The sequence below is a fragment of the Entelurus aequoreus genome, linkage group LG13 (assembly GCF_033978785.1).
Source record: "Entelurus aequoreus isolate RoL-2023_Sb linkage group LG13, RoL_Eaeq_v1.1, whole genome shotgun sequence".
Lineage (NCBI taxonomy): Eukaryota > Metazoa > Chordata > Actinopteri > Syngnathiformes > Syngnathidae > Entelurus > Entelurus aequoreus.
Window position 1 is genome coordinate 6,843,256 of NC_084743.1, and position 19,987 is coordinate 6,863,242.

At 37.9% G+C, this 19,987-nt stretch overlaps 2 protein-coding genes across 2 annotated transcripts in view; one reads left to right on the top strand and one right to left on the bottom strand.

The window, feature by feature from the left end:
• LOC133663728 (aldehyde dehydrogenase, dimeric NADP-preferring-like) overlaps nucleotides 1-1,407 on the bottom strand; it is a 29,174-nt gene extending 27,767 nt beyond the window's left edge. Inside the window, exon 1 of the mRNA XM_062068418.1 lies at nucleotides 1,308-1,407. The gene's annotated coding sequence lies outside the window, so the exon portion shown is untranslated. The remainder of the gene's footprint in view (nucleotides 1-1,307) is intronic.
• A 3,316-nt stretch (nucleotides 1,408-4,723) lies between these two features.
• appbp2 (amyloid beta precursor protein (cytoplasmic tail) binding protein 2) overlaps nucleotides 4,724-19,987 on the top strand; it is a 30,246-nt gene continuing 14,982 nt past the window's right edge. Inside the window, exons 1-6 of the mRNA XM_062068420.1 lie at nucleotides 4,724-5,148; nucleotides 7,107-7,195; nucleotides 10,252-10,403; nucleotides 11,149-11,272; nucleotides 14,427-14,595; nucleotides 19,804-19,893. Coding sequence (XP_061924404.1) covers nucleotides 4,996-5,148; nucleotides 7,107-7,195; nucleotides 10,252-10,403; nucleotides 11,149-11,272; nucleotides 14,427-14,595; nucleotides 19,804-19,893 — 777 coding nt within the window. The 5' untranslated portion in view covers nucleotides 4,724-4,995. The remainder of the gene's footprint in view (nucleotides 5,149-7,106; nucleotides 7,196-10,251; nucleotides 10,404-11,148; nucleotides 11,273-14,426; nucleotides 14,596-19,803; nucleotides 19,894-19,987) is intronic.

Consider the following 19,987-nt stretch of genomic DNA (forward strand, 5'->3'; position numbering starts at 1 on the left):
TGCACACAAACAACAACACAACATCAATACTTGCACACAAACAACAACACATCATCAATCCTTGCACACAAACAACAACACATCATCAATACTTGCACACAAACAACAACACATCATCAATACTTGCACACAAACAACAACACATCATCAATACTTGCACGCAAACAACAACACAACATCAATACTTGCACGCAAACAACAACACATCATCAATACTTGCACACAAACAACAACACATAATCAATACTTGCACACAAACAACAACACATCATCAATACTTGCACACAAACAACAACACATCATCAATACTTGCACACAAACAACAACACATCATCAATACTTGCACACAAACAACAACACATCATCAATACTTGCACACAAACAACAACACATCATCAATACTTGCACACAAACAACAACACATCATCAATACTTGCACACAAACAACAACACATCATCAATACTTGCACACAAACAACAACACATCATCAATACTTGCACACAAACACACTTTGTGTAAAAGTTAACACAATGATCATATTTAACAGTAGAAATATGTCATCAATATTTCATAAAACAACACAATCACACTTTGTGTAAAAGTTAACACAATTATTAAAATGAAGTATAAAATACAGTACATATAGAAAGTATAGTATTCAAATAAAGTATAAAATAGAATAACAAGTAGAGTATTAATACAAAGTAGGGTATTAAAATAAAGTACAGTATAAATATAAAGTAGAGTACTAAAATAAAGTATAAAGTAGAGTATGAATATAAAGTATTAAAGTAACAAATAAAGTATAACGTATGAATATAAAGTATTAAAGTAACAAATAAAGTAGAGTATGAATATAAAGTATTAATGTAACAAATAAAGTAGAGTATGCATATAAAGTATTAAAGTAACAAATAAAGTATAACGTATGAATATAAAGTATTAAAGTAACAAATAAAGTAGAGTATGCATATAAAGTATTAAAGTAACAAATAAAGTAGAGTATGCATATAAAGTATTAAAGTAACAAATAAAGTAGAGTATGCATATAAAGTATTAAAGTAACAAATAAAGTAGAGTATGCATATAAAGTATTAAAGTAACAAATAAAGTAGAGTATGCATATAAAGTATTAAAGTAACAAATAAAGTAGAGTATGCATATAAAGTAGAGTACTAAAATAGAGTATAAATATAAAGTAGAGTACTAAAATAGAGTATAAATATAAAGTAGAGTACTAAAGTAGAGTATGAATATCAAGTATTAAAGTATGAAATAAAGTGTTAAAGTATGAATATAAAGTTACCTTGTGGTCAAGTCATGAGTGTTGCAGTAGAAATGTTCTTCTGCTTCTTTTTATCTTATCACTGACTGCTCAACTTCCATGTGGGCTGCACTTCTTCTACTTCACTCCTCCTTCACAATAAAACACCAGTCAACCTTCTTCCTCCACAATAAAACACCAGTCAACCTTCTTCCTCCACAATAAAACACCTTCTTCCTCCACAATAAAACACCAGTCAACCTTCTTCCTCCACAATAAAACACCTTCTTCCTCCACAATAAAACACCAGTCAACCTTCTTCCTCCACAATAAAACACCTTCTTCCTCCACAATAAAACACCAGTCAACCTTCTTCCTCCACAATAAAACACCTTTTTCCTCCACAATAAAACACCAGTCAACCTTCTTCCTCCACAATAAAACACCAGTCAACCTTCTTCCTCCACAATAAAACACCTTCTTCCTCCACAATAAAACACCAGTCGACCTTCTTCCTCCACAATAAAACACCTTCTTCCTCCACAATAAAACACCAGTCAACCTTCTTCCTCCACAATAAAACACCTTCTTCCTCCACAATAAAACACCAGTCGACCTTCTTCCTCCACAATAAAACACCTTCTTCCTCCACAATAAAACACCAGTCAACCTTCTTCCTCCACAATAAAACACCTTCTTCCTCCACAATAAAACCCCTTCTTCCTTCACAATAAAACACCAGTCGACCTTCTTCCTCCACAATAAAACACCTTCTTCCTCCACAATAAAACACCAGTCAACCTTCTTCCTCCACAATAAAACACCTTCTTCCTCCACAATAAAACCCCTTCTTCCTTCACAATAAAAGACAACATTTGCTGTGAGAAGGTTTGACACAATGAAAGAGGTGAAATGTAATCTCCCAGCATGAATTAATCATTGATCAATACTTATCAGGTGTCAATAAACTTGAATGATTGATGGACAGTCGGTGTGCAAGGATCATAATCACACAAATAAACAGTCAATATTTAACAGTTGTAATATTACAAAGTAGTTGTAGATTCCATTGTCACCTGCAACAAAACAACAACACTTGGAAGTAAATGTACATTTCAATACAACTTTGATATCATTTGAATGCGATACATTCTCTGAATGTTGTTATGAATAATATCATTTGAATGCGATACATTCTCTGAATGTTGTTATGAATAATGCCAGCATGTTCAACAAAGACTTCTTTGTTGCACACAAAGATGTGATTTTCCTGCCGGGAGAGAGCAAAGCATGCTGGGAAATGTGGAGGAGCAAAAGTGCTGACCTCAGCAACCTTTGTCTGCTGCACACAAACACCTTGTTGTACTTTTCATACTACATCTTTGTGTCCTAACACTACTCTACTATTCCAGCGTGTACTACAATGTGTGTGTGACATGTCAATGTTACATAACTGCAACAATAACAAATGCTATTATTATGACATACAACAAGTATTCTTAGTTTCGATGTATTTGTAGCCATAGTGCCAAGCAGAACTTAGCTAGCCTTACATATTAAAAGTATAATTATGGATTCAAAAGGTTTTCTTCATTATTATCGCTCTGTAACGTTAGCATCAGCTTAGGCTGCTGCCCCCGCGACCCGACCTCGAATAAGCGGAAGAAGATGGATGGATGGATGGATGGATGGATGGATGGATGGATGGATGGATGGATGGATGGATGGATGGATGGATGGACGTTAGCATCAGGTCCTGTGAAAGATATTTATAACAACACATTTTAGATCTGACTCAGTAGCGCCCCTAAAAATTGAAAATAAACATTAGCCCCCGCCACTAGATTCATGTATCGTTGGGTAAATCGATGGAGACGTCTCAAGAAGCCATATTTGAAAATAAACCGAAAGTCGGCCATCTTGTTCTCCTTCGATATTTTTAGGCTAAAAATATCAGTCGTACTTTAACCAACTCCTCCAGAAGACTTTGACCAAATGAGCCGCGGTTAAAATAAAAGCTAGGAGACCGATGGGCGATGATTGATTTGGCTCCGTCATAGGATGTGGGCGTGGCATAGAGCCAAACTTTGATCTGATGGCTCGCCACAAAGTTTTAAACAACAACAAACTTGAAGCATTTGGTTTGACAAATTCAGATATTCATCATAATTGGTACAAATGATGAAGAGGACACCTTGAAATGCCAAATGGGCATTGTGGGCGGAGCCTGGCAGCGGGTTAACCTCTAACCCTAACTCTAACCTGGTACTGTATTAGTTTCGGTATACTGTACAATCCTCTGGTAAAAAGACCTAACCTCGATTCTGACCTTCTAATAAACTCCGGCACCTCCCCTTTATCTCTAAAATCCTTCAACAAATTGTTGCACAGCAGCTAAACGAAGATGACTGGAGGTGTGTGTTAATGATATGGAATGTTCTACCATCAATAGTTTGAGATGCTCCCTCGGTAGAAGCATTCAAGTTCCATTTTAAAACTTATTTGTATCATCTATAGCTTTTTAAATAGATTCTGTTTTAGACCTACTGCTTCTTGTTTCTGCCTGCATGGGAGCTTATCAGGTGGCCACGGACAATCTCTGGGGGGTTGCTAGTCCGGGGGAGGCGCTAGCTGTTCTGAGTCTTGACCTAGACTGGACTATAGTCCTCTACAGCAGTGGTCCCCAACCTTTTTGTAGCTGCGGACCGGTCAACGCTTGAAAATTTGTTCCACGGACCGGGGGGGGGGGTATTTTAAAAAAATTAAAAAAATTAAAAATAAAAAAATTTCTTCTTTTTTTTACATAAATAAATACAATCATGTGTGTTTACGGACTGTATCCCTGCAGACTGTATTGATCTATAATGATATATAATGTATATATTGTGATTTTTATGTTGATTTCATTAAAAAAAAAAAAAGGAATAATTTTTTATTTTATTTTTATTTAAAAAAAAAAGTAATTTCTTGTGCGGCCCGGTACCAATCGGTGGTTGGGGACCACTGCTCTACAGCATGGAGGAAGACCTCCTCAGTAGGCTGGACTGATGGACTAAAGGTATTCAAATACATTCACACATATATTGCCCTGCGATGAGGTGGCGACTTGTCCAGGGTGTACCCCGCCTTCCGCCCGATTGTAGCTGAGATAGGCTCCAGCGCCCCCCGCAACCCCGAAGGTAGACTGACACTTGGCCTTGAGCCAACCTCTTTAGTGACGTCATCAATTTGACGGACAGAAAGAGTAAATGGCTCTAACAGTTCGTAAGCACGCATGATTGTATTTTTTTATGACACAAAAAAACAAAAAATAAATAAAATTATACAGGGTACAGGGCGGACCCTAATACCCCCCCCCCGGTCCCTAGGACACATTTTCAAGCGTTGATGTCCGCAGTTATAAAAAGTTTGGGGACCACTGATTTAGAACGCTTTAGCCGCCAGCCTCTGGAGCCACGCTAGATGGCGGTAACGTGAACCGGACGTGGTGTGAACCAACACCAAAAAAAAAAACCAGAAGAAGAAATGTTATGTTGGTGACGTCATCGCGTGTTGGTTTTATGAGGTGTTGTCTCCCTGGAAAATGGGAGGAAGAAGAGGAAAGGATATAAGTCCATTTATTATTATTATTATTATTATCCACAATCCAAATCCTCCCCACAGCAAGTGATTAGTCGCTGAGAAGCATTGGCCGCCTCGCTGGTGTTGAAGTAGAAGAAGCTAGCATCAAATGCAGGAAAACAACATGGCTGCGGTGGAGTTAGAATGGATGCCAGAGTCTCTTTACAACACTTCAATCTCTGTGGTGGTGGACAACTACACTCGATCTAGGAAGGACATCCGCTCACTGCCACAAAACATACAGTTTGATGTTTATTACAAGGTAAGACCTGCTAACTGCCTTTAATACAAACACTGACGGCAATATTATTGTACATCGTCGCAATCTACTTCAAATACAAAGACTTGCCGACACTTCTACTTTTATTTGGCACTCAAACCTCACTTCTACTCCACTACTTCTATTTGGCACTTAAACCTCACTTCTACTGTACTACTTCTATTTGGCACTCAAACCTCACTTCTACTGTACTACTTCTATTTGGCACTCAAACCTCACTTCTACTGGACTACTTTTATTTGGCACTCAAACCTCACTTCTACTGGACTACTTTTATTTGGTACTTAAACCTCACTTCTACTGGACTACTTCTATTTGGCACTCAAACCTCACTTCTACTGGACTACTTTTATTTGGTACTTAAACCTCGCTCCTTGCTGGAGCATTTATGTACCACGCATGCGCACATTCCATCCAGCCAGTTACATGATATATTTATTAAGTTACAGTTACATGATATATTTATTAAGAGTGTAACGATTCGTTTGAACAACTATTCGATTCGATTCCAGATTTGAGGTTGCTAATACGATTAAAGATTGTATGGGGGATTATGTGTAGATGAATTATGGATACAAACAAGCAAGTACACAAATATTAGTGAGCAATGCGTTTACATCTTATTTAAATGAAGTGCAACTAACACTTTAGCTTGAATTAACAAGAGGAAACATTTACTGCTCACATTTTCAAAATTCAAGACCTTTTTAATGAGAGTACAGTAACCAACATGTAGCATAATGTAGTCCCCATGTAGAACATCTGTAGGGCCGGTGTAGTATAAAGTTATGTCCTTGTAGCATAAAGTAGTCCTCGTGTTGCATAAAGTAGTGCCCATGTAGCATAATGTAGGGCCCGTCTAGCATAAAGTTATGCCCGTATAGCAAAAAGTAGTCCTTGTGTTGCATAAAGTAGTGCCCGTGTAGTATAATGTAGGGCCCGTGTAGCATAAAGTTATGCCCGTATAGCAAAAAGTAGTCCTCGTGTTGCATAAAGTAGTGCCTGTGTTGCATAAAGTAGTGCCCGTGTAGCATAATGTAGGGCCCGTCTAGCATAAAGTAGTCCTCGTGTTGCATAAAGTAGTGCCCGTGTAGTATAATGTAGGGCCCGTGTAGCATAAAGTAGTCCTCATCTAGCAGAAAGTAGTGCCCATGTAGCATAATGTAGTCCTCATCTAGCAGAAAGTAGTCCTTGTGTATCATAAGGTAGTGCCCGTGTAGCATAAGGTGGCACCCGTGTAGCATAAGGTGGCACCCGTGTAGCATAAGGTGGCACCTGTGTAGCATAAGGTGGCACCTGTGTAGCATAAGGTGGCACCCATGTAGCACAAGGTAGTGCCTGTGTAGCATAAGGTAGCACCCGTGTAGCACAAGGTAGTGCCTGTGTAGGATAAGGTAGCACCCGTGTAGGATAAGGTAGCACCCGTGTAGCATAAGGTAGCACCCGTGTAGCATAAGGTAGCACCTGTGTAAGGTATGTCCTTTGTGTTCTCTAATGTTCCCCTCTTGTTTTCATGTCTTTACCTCATTTCTGTGGACTTGTTGAACCTGCACTGCTACCACACCATTGTGGGATGCACACAGTCTGTCCTATCCTACTGTAACAGTAACCCACACCATTGTGGGATGCACACAGTCTGTCCTATCCTACTGTAACAGTAACCCACACCATTGTGTGATGTACACAGTCTGTCCTATCCTACTGTAACAGTAACCCACACCATTGTGGGATGCACACAGTCTGTCCTATCCTACTGTAACAGTAACCCACACCATTGTGGGATGCACACAGTCTGTCCTATCCTACTGTAACAGTAACCCACACCATTGTGTGATGTACACAGTCTGTCCTATCCTAATGTAACAGTAACCCACACCATTGTGTGATGCACACAGTCTGTCCTATCCTAATGTAACAGTAAATGTACCCCCATGTCGCAGCTTTACCAGCAAGGCAGGCTGTGTCAGCTGGGAGGAGAGTTTTGTGACCTGGAAGTGTTTGCCAAAGTTCTCCGGGCGTCAGACAAAAGGTATGAACACAGTTTTGCTTCATGTGTGCACATGTACTAATGACAGCAAGCACTCAAATATCAAAGAAAAGGAGGCAACATAACACAGCAAACAACACGTACACAACTCCAAGCCGTGGGAATAATGAACAACAAATCAATGTTTGAAGTGAAAAGTTTGCAATCCAAATAATACCCCGTTTGTGTACAATAACATATGACAGCCATGGAAGCACATTCAATCTCTTTATTAACCAGAGTCTGGTGAAAAGAGCTGCTAACTGCTAACGCTAACAAATACACCTTCACACGTCACTTGGCAACAGACACCGCCTCTTAAAGGCACACACACACGCACTCTGCTCTCATACGAAACTTCTCTTAAAGGCACACACACACGCACTGCTCTCATATGAAACTTCTCTTAAAGGCACACACACACGCACTGCTCTCATATGAAACTTCTCTTAAAGGCACACACACGCACTGCTCTCATACGAAACTTCTCTTAAAGGCACACACACGCACTGCTCTCATATGAAACTTCTCTTAAAGGCACACACACGCACTGCTCTCATATGAAACTTCTCTTAAAGGCACACACACACGCACTGCTCTCATATGAAACTTCTCTTAAAGGCACACACACGCACTGCTCTCATATGAAACTTCTCTTAAAGGCACACACACACGCACTCTGCTCTCATATGAAACTTCTCTTAAAGGCACACACACACGCACTGCTCTCATATGAAACTTCTCTTAAAGGCACACACACGCACTCTGCTCTCATATGAAACTTCTCTCAACTACGTATGACATATAGGATGTTTTTTTAAGTTACTTTCCTTAGTAATGAATTACATTTATTAAAGAGTAATTCCAAGAGTAATTGAACTACTTGTTAGTGTAAGTAGCGAGTACCTATAATTAGATACTTTTTGAAAGTAATTGTCAGAACTCTGGTAGTAACAGTCAGCTTTGCAGGTTTTGTTTGAAATACTGATGTGTGTCACCATTTGGCCTACTGGGGTCAGCCCTATAAATGACTATTGGAGACTAGAAGTACAGTTAGAGAGACTTCAATATGTGACAAGTTCAGACTAAAGAGGTGCAGTGTGAATTCAACACGGCTCAGGTCCAAGTAAGCATGGTGCCGAGATGTCCCAGGTTCTACACCAAAGACCGTGGGCTGAGCCAGGACAGCTGGTGTACTTTCAAACACGCAGCTTTCTCAAAAAAGAGCTTTATTTGCAGAAAGGTCTTCTTTCTTTCCATGTACACCCAAGGTGAAGGACAACTACATACACACAACTAGGCTCAGGTGTTACCTTAGAAGGACAACTACATACACACAACTAGGCTCAGGTGTTACCTTAGAAGGACAACTACATACACACAACTAGGCTCAGGTGTTACCTTAGAAGGACAACTACATACACACAACTAGGCTCAGGTGTTACCTTAGAAGGACAACTACATACACACAACTAGGCTCAGGTGTTACCTTAGAAGGACAACTACATACACACAACTAGGCTCAGGTGTTACCTTAGAAGGACAACTACATACACACAACTAGGCTCAGGTGTTACCTTAGAAGGACAACTACATACACACAACTAGGCTCAGGTGTTACCTTAGAAGGACAACTACATACACACAACTAGGCTCAGGTGTTACCTTAGAAGGACAACTAGTTCAACTACATACACACAACTAGGCTCAGGTGTTACCTTAGAAGGACAACTACATACACACAACTAGGCTCAGGTGTTACCTTAGAAGGACAACTAGTTCAACTACATACACACAACTAGGCTCAGGTGTTACCTTAGAAGGACAACTAGTTCAACTACATACACACAACTAGGCTCAGGTGTTACCTTAGAAGGACAACTAGTTCAACTACATACACACAACTAGGCTCAGGTGTTACCTTAGAAGGACAACTAGTTCAACTACATACACACAACTAGGCTCAGGTGTTACCTTAGAAGGACAACTACATACACACAACTAGGCTCAGGTGTTACCTTAGAAGGACAACTACATACACACAACTAGGCTCAGGTGTTACCTTAGAAGGACAACTAGTTCAACTACATACACACAACTAGGCTCAGGTGTTACCTTAGAAGGACAACTACATACACACAACTAGGCTCAGGTGTTACCTTAGAAGGACAACTAGTTCAACTACATACACACAACTAGGCTCAGGTGTTACCTTAGAAGGACAACTAGTTCAACTACATACACACAACTAGGCTCAGGTGTTACCTTAGAAGGACAACTAGTTCAACTACATACACACAACTAGGCTCAGGTGTTACCTTAGAAGGACAACTAGTTCAACTACATACACACAACTAGGCTCAGGTGTTACCTTAGAAGGACAACTAGTTCAACTACATACACACAACTAGGCTCAGGTGTTACCTTAGAAGGACAACTAGTTCAACTACATACACACAACTAGGCTCAGGTGTTACCTTAGAAGGGTCTAAAAGTGTTTTCACTGCCCACATCTGGCCAATCAGTTTCACCTACATGCTCTTGTTACAGGTGTTTCACCTGTGCACCTACATGCTCTTGTTACAGGTGCTGTTACTTACACACAATGTCAATAATTCCATAAATGATCTTGCAATATTTTAAAACATATTTTCATGGCAATTCAAAACATAAATAATTCATTAAACTTAACAATAAACGCAGTAAAAGAGAAATATAAATAACACAACAATGGCTACCACAACCACAATGACCAACACCAAAGTGCAGTAGCATAGCAGGCCCAAGTATTCATCAAACACCACCACAATGACCAACACCAAAGTGCAGTAGCATAGCAGGCTTTACTGGCCATCTTTCAACAAATAAATAATGACTTCAACTTAATATATGCAGGACTAGAGAAGTATCAATAAGAGCAAGATGGCTACCACACATATGTGCGTGAACCTCCGCTAGTAAAGAATGGAAGTTATTGCTAACCAGGAGAAGTCAGTCCTTTGCCACAACATAATGCTAGTGTAGAGAATGTATAATGAAGAGGTGTGGTTCCTCCACAGACATCTTCTGCACCACTGCTTCCAGGCCTTGATGGACCACGGCGTGAAGGTGGCCTCCGTGCTGGCCAACTCCTTCAGCCGCCGCTGCTCATACATCGCAGAGTCTCACGTCCACGTCAAAGAGAAGGCCATCCAGTTTGGCTTTGTGTTGGGTAAATATGGCCAGTCTTCACTTCAATGTCCATTCACTCCTTCACTCTTCTCACTTCTCACTGACTTATGCCAGACTTCATGCATGAGTGCACTAGCCAGTCCAGTTAGGACATGACCACCATTTAAGTAGAAATAATCCATCATGCATGAGTGCACTAACCAGTCCAGTTAGGACATGACCAGCATTTAAGTAGAAATAATCCATCACCTACACTTTAAATGTATCCACCATTTACAATCCTTTTCTTTTTTTATGTATTCTAACCCCTAAATAAATGTTAGCAAAAGTCAGCTATCAATAGAGCCAATAGGAGTCACTCTAGTCTGAATATAAGGAGGATGATCGACAAGTTTTAGAAGCTAAGCAGATGCAGTATTGTTGGCGCTTTTTGGGTGTTTTTTAGAGGACTTTATGGGTGCAAAAAGTACTCCAATTAGCTCCCTCTTACTTGCCGTATTTTACTAGTTAGAATGTGATCTAGTCTTAAGTAAGGATTGTGAATAGCTGCTTTTCCATTACCCCGAGAAATGTGTCAAACCTAAATATCGCCATGAGAGACTGGTAACGGAAACACCCCAAAAAACAGTTTCATGAGGTTTTTGATATTGAAGTGTTTTTTTCAAAAGCATGACGGAAGTACTTTTGGCACGGCAGCTAATGCGAGGCAACATTTGCAGTTCCCCTTGAAGAGGTCATGTAGGATGTGTTAGCCAACATGCTGACTGTGTGCTGTTGTGCTGCAGGGGGCTTCCTGTCGGATGCAGGCTGGTATGGAGACGCAGAGAAGGTCTTTCTCTCCTGCTTGCAGCTCTGTGCTCTACACAGTGAGGTGCTGCACTGCTACAGGGCTGTGGAATGTTGTGTCAGGTCAGTCATCTTCTGTGGATACACCCGCCATACGTGCAAATCTTCTGTGGATACACCCTCCATACATGCAAATCTTCTGTGGATACACCCGCCATACGTGCAAATCTTCTGTGGATACACCCGCCATAAGTGCAAATCTTCTGTGGATACACCCTCCACACATGCAAATCTTCTGTGGATACACCCGCCATAAGTGCAAATCTTCTGTGGATACACCCTCCACACATGCAAATCTTCTGTGGATACACCCGCCATAAGTGCAAATCTTCTGTGGATACACCCGCCATACGTGCAAATCTTCTGTGGATACACCCTCCATATGTGCAAATCTTCTGTGGATACACCCTCCATACATGCAAATCTTCTGTGGATACACCCTCCATACATGCAAATCTTCTGTGGATACACCCTCCATACATGCAAATCTTCTGTGGATACACCCTCCATACATGCAAATCTTCTGTGGATACACCCTCCATACATGCAAATCTTCTGTGGATACACCCTCCATACATGCAAATCTTCTGTGGATACACCCTCCATACATGCAAATCTTCTGTGGATACACCCTCCATACATGCAAATCTTCTGTGGATACACCCTCCATACATGCAAATCTTCTGTGGATACACCCTCCATACGTGCAAAGCTTTGTTTACATTAACAAGGTGAAACTAACGGATAATGTAAGTTCATAACATGCAACTGAAGATATGTCAAGACTTCTCATGTGGGTGATCATAGCTTACAGTTGATGAAAAGCTACCATTGAAAGTTTGAGGTTTTCATGAAGTGTAAGTCAGGCCATCAACATTAGAAGAGAACACACTTGACATACAGTATCTCACTTTGCATGCAACTACTAAATATCACTTTCATAGTGGAGGTTGAATTGCAGACATGAATGACCTTTGCACCATATTCTCATGTTTGGACTTTTTCCTCTATATCACATCACTGTCTGTACACACACACACACACACACACACACACACACACACACACACACACACACACACACACACACACACACACACACACACACGCACACGCACACGCACACACACACCTGTCATACACTTCCAGTCTATCCATGTGTCAGTGGTGTGCTGTGATGCTAGCATCCAACTGGAAACACAGAAGCATAATAGTGGACTTGAATGTTCCATTGATGTGTCTAACAACATATCATTCATTTTACTTCAATGAGTGAAACATAAGAAATGACCTTTGTAGGAAGGAAAGTGAAAGTGTTTTGCCAGCCTGATATTCAAATGTTAGTATTGGACTAAATAACCAGGGGGCATTGAACTGCCAACCTGGGAATGACTTCAGTTTACAACTTGGACAGACTTGAACATTTATGCATTTAGTTCCTAAAAACTTGGACCAGTGTAGAGACATTAGCATCTTACATTCTAACCCCACTACAGTGGACACTTTTTTAACTTACACGGCTCTTTTTTTCTGAAACAAGAAATACGTCTTGACATTACTTTAGTAATCTATCCATTAGTTTGTGTGATTAATCACATAAAAACACTCAATGTGTCTTTTAGGGGAAACAAAAAGGGATTATTCTGCTTGCCGTAACCTTCATTCTTTAAAAAAAATGTATTTTAATTTTTTAAATTTAATTTAATTTTTCATTTATATTTTTTATTTATTTTATTTTATTTTTATAAATTTTACCCATTCTTTTTCTAATAAATGACCAACAATGCAATTGCAGTTTTAACAAGCGCACGTTGATACAAATATGAAATCTCCGCTGCTCAAGTAAGTAAAGTAACATAAGTGAGTAATTATGTAAAGTAACAAAAGTGAGGAAATAAGTAAGTAAAGTAACATAAGTAATTAATGAAGTAAGTAAAGTAATATAAGTGAGTAATTAAGTAAAGAAACAAAAGTGAGTAAATAAGTAAGTAAAGTAACATAAGTGAGTAATTAAGTAAGTAAAGTAACATAATTAAGTACCAGTGCGTATGAAGGTCAATCAGTGTGAACAACTAGATGAGAAAAGGAGCCCAATGAGACACTGGATCCTCCTCAGATTGTTTTCATGTCCTCTTCATGTCCACAGGATCCTTCATGTACACAATGGTAACTGTAAATATTGTATTCATGTCCACAGGATCCTTCATGTACACAATGGTAACTGTAAATATTGTATTCATGTCCACAGGATCCTTCATGTACACAATGGTAACTGTAAATATTGTATTCATGTCCACAGGATCCTTCATGTACACAATGGTAACTGTAAATATTGTATTCATGTCCACAGGATCCTTCATGTACGCAATGGTAACTGTAAATATTGTATTCATGTCCACAGGATCCTTCATGTACACAATGGTAACTGTAAATATTGTATTCATGTCCACAGGATCCTTCATGTACGCAATGGTAACTGTAAATATTGTATTCATGTCCACAGGATCCTTCATGTACGCAATGGTAACTGTAAATATTGTATTCATGTCCACAGGATCCTTCATGTACGCAATGGTAACTGTAAATATTGTATTCATGTCCACAGGATCCTTCATGTACACAATGGTAACTGTAAATATTGTATTCATGTCCACAGGATCCTTCATGTACGCAATGGTAACTGTAAATATTGTATTCATGTCCACAGGATCCTTCATGTACACAATGGTAACTGTAAATATTGTATTCATGTCCACAGGATCCTTCATGTACACAATGGTAACTGTAAATATTGTATTCATGTCCACAGGATCCTTCATGTACGCAATGGTAACTGTAAATATTGTATTCATGTCCACAGGATCCTTCATGTACGCAATGGTAACTGTAAATATTGTATTCATGTCCACAGGATCCTTCATGTACACAATGGTAACTGTAAATATTGTATTCATGTCCACAGGATCCTTCATGTACGCAATGGTAACTGTAAATATTGTATTCATGTCCACAGGATCCTTCATGTACACAATGGTAACTGTAAATATTGTATTCATGTCCACAGGATCCTTCATGTACGCAATGGTAACTGTAAATATTGTATTCATGTCCACAGGATCCTTCATGTACACAATGGTAACTGTAAATATTGTATTCATGTCCACAGGATCCTTCATGTACGCAATGGTAACTGTAAATATTGTATTCATGTCCACAGGATCCTTCATGTACGCAATGGTAACTGTAAGTACCACCTGGGAGAAGACACCTTCAAGCTGGCTCAGTCTCACATGGACAAGTTAGCCAAACATGGCCACCAGGCCAACAAGGCAGCGCTGTATGGAGAACTATGTGCCTTGCTGTTTGCCAAAAGTCACTATGATGAGGTATGATTATATACTATATGATTATATACTATGATGAGGTATGATTATTTACTATATGATTATATACTATGATGAGGTATGATTATATACTATATGATTATATACTATGATGAGGTATGATTATATACTATGATGAGGTATGATTATATACTATATGATTATATACTATGATGAGGTATGATTATATACTATATGATTATATACTATGACGAGGTATGATTACCGGTATATACTATATGATTATATACTATGATGAGGTATGATTACATACTATATGATTATATACTATGATGAGGTAGGATTATATACTATATGATTATATACTATGATGAGGTGTGATTATATACTATATGATTATATACTATGATGAGGTATGATTATATACTATGAAGTATGATTATATACTATATGATTATATACTATGATGAGGTATGATTATATACTATATGATTATATACTATGATGAGGTGTGATTATATACTATATGATTATATACTATGATGAGGTATGACTATATACTATATGATTATATACTATGATGAGGTATGATTATATACTATATGATTATATACTATGATGAGGTGTGATTATATACTATATGATTATATACTATGATGAGGTATGATTATATACTATATGATTATATACTATGATGAGGTATGATTATATACTATATGATTATGTACTATGATGAGGTATGATTATATACTATATGATTATATACTATGATGGGGTATGATTATATACTATATGATTATATACTATGATGAGGTGTGATTATATACTATGATGAGGTATGATTATATACTATAGGATTGTGTACTATGATGAGGTACGATTATATACTATATGATTATATACTATGAGGTATGATTATATACTATATGATTATATACTATGATGAGGCATGATTATATACTATATGATTATATACTATGATGAGGTATGATTATATACTATGATGAGGTATGATTATATACTATATGATTGTATACTATGATGAGGTATGATTATATACTATATGATTATATACTATGATGAGGTGTGATTATATACTATATGATTATATACTATGATGAGGTATGATTATATACTATATGATTATATACTATGATGAGGTATGATTATATACTATATGATTATATACTATGATGAGGTTTGATTATATACTATATGATTATATACTATGATGAGGTATGATTATATACTATATGATTATATACTATGATGAGGTATGATTATATACTATGATGAGGTGTGATTATATACTATGATGAGGTATGATTATATACTATAGGATTGTGTACTATGATGAGGTATGATTATATACTATATGATTATATACTATGATGAGGTATGATTATATACTATGATGAGGCATGATTATATACTATATGATTATATACTATGATGAGGTATGATTATATACTATATGATTATATACTATGATGAGGTTTGATTATATACTATATTATTATATACTATGAGGTATGATTATATACTATATGATTATATACTATAAGGTATGATTATATACTATGATGAGGTGTGATTATATACTATATGATTATATACTATGATGAGGTATGATTATATACTATATGATTATATACTATGATGAGGTATGATTATATACTATATGATTATATACTATGATGAGGTATGATTACCGGTATATACTATATGATTATATACTATGATGAGGTATATTTACATATTATATGATTATATACTATGATGAGGTATGATTATATACTATATGATTATATACTATGATGAGGTGTGATTATATACTATATGATTATATACTATGATGAGGTATGATTATATACTATGATGAGGTATGATTATATACTATATGATTATATACTATGATGAGGTGTGATTATATACTATATGATTATATATTATGAAGTATGATTATATACTATATGATTATATACTATGATGAGGTATGATTATATACTATGATGAGGTATGATTATATACTATATGATTATATACTATGATGAGGTATGATTATATACTATGATGAGGCATGATTATATACTATATGATTATATACTATGATGAGGTATGATTATATACTATATGATTATATACTATGATGATGTGTGATTATATACTATCTGATTATATACTATGATGAGGTATGATTATATACTATATGATTATATACTATGATGAGGTGTGATTATATACTATATGATTATATACTATGATGAGGCATGATTATATACTATATGATTATATACTATGAAGAGGTACGATTATATACTATATGATTATATACTATGATGAGGTGTGATTATATACTATGATTATATACTATGATGAGGTATGATTATATACTATGATTATATACTATGATGAGGTGTGATTATATACTATGATTATATACTATGATGAGGTATGATTATATACTATATGATTATATACTATGATGAGGTGTGATTATATACTATATGATTATATACTATGATGAGGTATGATTATATACTATGATGAGTTACACTTATGTTATATGATTATATAATTGGAGTACATCATGTAGTATTACTGTTAAGTAATGTTGTATTACTGTTACGTCATGTAGTATTACTGTTACGTCATGTAGTATTACTGTTACGTCATGTAGTATTACTGTTATGTCATGTGGTATTACTGTTACGTCATGTAGTATTACTGTTACGTCATGTGGTATTACTGTTACGTCATGTAGTATTACTGTTACGTCATGTAGTATTACTGTTAAGTCATGTAGTATTACTGTTACGTCATGTAGTATTACTGTTACGTCATGTGGTATTACTGTTACGTCATGTAGTATTACTGTTACGTCATGTAGTATTACTGTTAAGTCATGTAGTGTTTCATCATGTAGTATTACTACTACCAACATGTGTACTTATGGAATGTTCCAGGCATACCGATGGTGTATCCTCATGTAGTATTACTACTACCAACATATGTACTTATGGAATGTTCCAGGCATACCGATGGTGTATCACCATGTAGTATTACTACTACCAACATGTGTACTTATGGAATGTTCCAGGCATACCGATGGTGTATCACCATGTAGTATTACTACTACCAACATGTGTACTTATGGAATGTTCCAGGCATACCGATGGTGTATCACCATGTAGTATTACTACTACCAACATGTGTACTTATGGAATTTTCCAGGCATACCGATGGTGTATCACCATGTAGTATTACTACTACCAACATGTGTACTTATGGAATGTTCCAGGCATACCGATGGTGTATCACCATGTAGTATTACTACTACCAACATGTGTACTTATGGAATGTTCCAGGCATACCGATGGTGTATCACCATGTAGTATTACTACTACCAACATCAATCAATCAATCAATCAATCAGCTTTATTGTCCATTCTTACATGTACAAGACACATAAGAACTGAAATTACATTTTCGGCACAATCCCGCTAAGAGCAGACATACGTTACAGGGAGACAAGACGGGACCGCCAACGGATCAGCCTCACTTAGGCGCTCCTCAAAAAGGTGGGAAAAAGGTGACATTGGGGGGAGGGTGGAAGTAAAAAAAATATCAGTCTGAGGCTGGACCCTCAGGAATGGTCCAGACTGAGTCCGAGGAAAAAAACCTCACATAGCATGGCACACATAAACATGGTACATGTAATCACAACAACTCGCAACAAAGTCATCCAACAGGACCTTGGAGGCCAGCAGCTGCTGTTAAGCGCTGCTCAGCCCCCACAACCCCGGAGGAATAAAGCAGTGGTGAAGGCGTTGATTGGGGAAGGGTATATGCGTGCATGTATGCCCAATAACTTGGGTGAGATGTTGGATTGTCTTTATGGGCCGAGGCCGGCCCCAAGAGTTCAAGAGTCCGACCCAGGTGCTTTTGAAGAAAAGGGAAAGGTCAAAAGCGTCCATCTTTGAGGAGTCCTCGGGGGAGTGTTTTCAAACAGCCTGTTCCTCAAGGCCATTCGAGGGAGTCAAATCGTAGATTAAGATGTTGTTTTTTTCTTCGAGCAGTCAAAACAATGACATTCCTGCTCTGTATGCTGGCTCTGACAATTCCAATTTATTCTTTCTGTAACATCATCAAGATGGAATCTACCTTGCGATTCAAATCAGCAATCGCTCCAGTCTGTGATCCCACAGCACGACCCATTCCTTCCATTGCGTTGAACAGCCTGTTGGCCCCTTGAGTGGCTGCCATCGTCTTCCGAATTTGACGATACACCAGAGCAATGCCCAGCCCAATCAGCAAATGCCCTGCGATCACAGCTCCAAATAGGTAGATGTCTTCCACGTCCTCGATGGAAAGGACTGAGAGGCACATGATTCTCCAAGTATTCCAGGAATCTCTCACGTACCCCGCAGCAATGGTTCCATCAGGGCAGCCAGGCTCCCCCGAGCCTCTTTTCCTTGTCGAAAAGACTGTGTCAATTGCGTCGAGAGTCCAGTTGATCAAATTCATTTTGATGTTTAGATTTGAGGACAGCTCAAGAAAAGAGGCTTCAAAATAGTTCAAACAAGACAAAAACAAAGAGAGCAAGCAGGGAGGGAAGGAGGGAGCGGAGAGAGATGCGACCGCCCTCACCAGTGGCAAGACAGAAAAAAAAAAAAAAAAAAAAAAAAACATGTGTACTTATGGAATGTTCCAGGCATACCGATGGTGTATCACCATGTAGTATTACTACTACCAACATGTGTACTTATGGAATGTTCCAGGCATACCGATGGTGTATCACCATGTAGTATTACTACTACCAACATGTGTACTTATGGAATGTTCCAGGCATACCGATGGTGTATCACCATGTAGTATTACTACTACCAACATGTGTACTTATGGAATGTTCCAGGCATACCGATGGTGTATCACCATGTAGTATTACTACTACCAACATGTGTACTTATGGAATGTTCCAGGCATACCGATGGTGTATCATCATGTAGTATTACTACTACCAACATGTGTACTTATGGAATGTTCCAGGCATACCGATGGTGTATCACCATGTAGTATTACTACTACCAACATGTGTACTTATGGAATGTTCCAGGCATACCGATGGTGTATCACCATGTAGTATTACTACTACCAACATGTGTACTTATGGAATGTTCCAGGCATACCGATGGTGTATCACCATGTAGTATTACTACTACCAACATGTGTACTTATGGAATGTTCCAGGCATACCGATGGTGTATCGAGGCCATGAAGGAGATCACTCCAGGGCTGCCAGTCAAAGTGGTGGTAGATGTCCTTCGCCAGGCCTCCAAGGTCACTTCATATTTGTACTTGTTGTGGTCGTCATCATGTTTACATCTTTGTGTTTGCAGGGTCAAAAGTATACATAACAATACTACAATGTTTT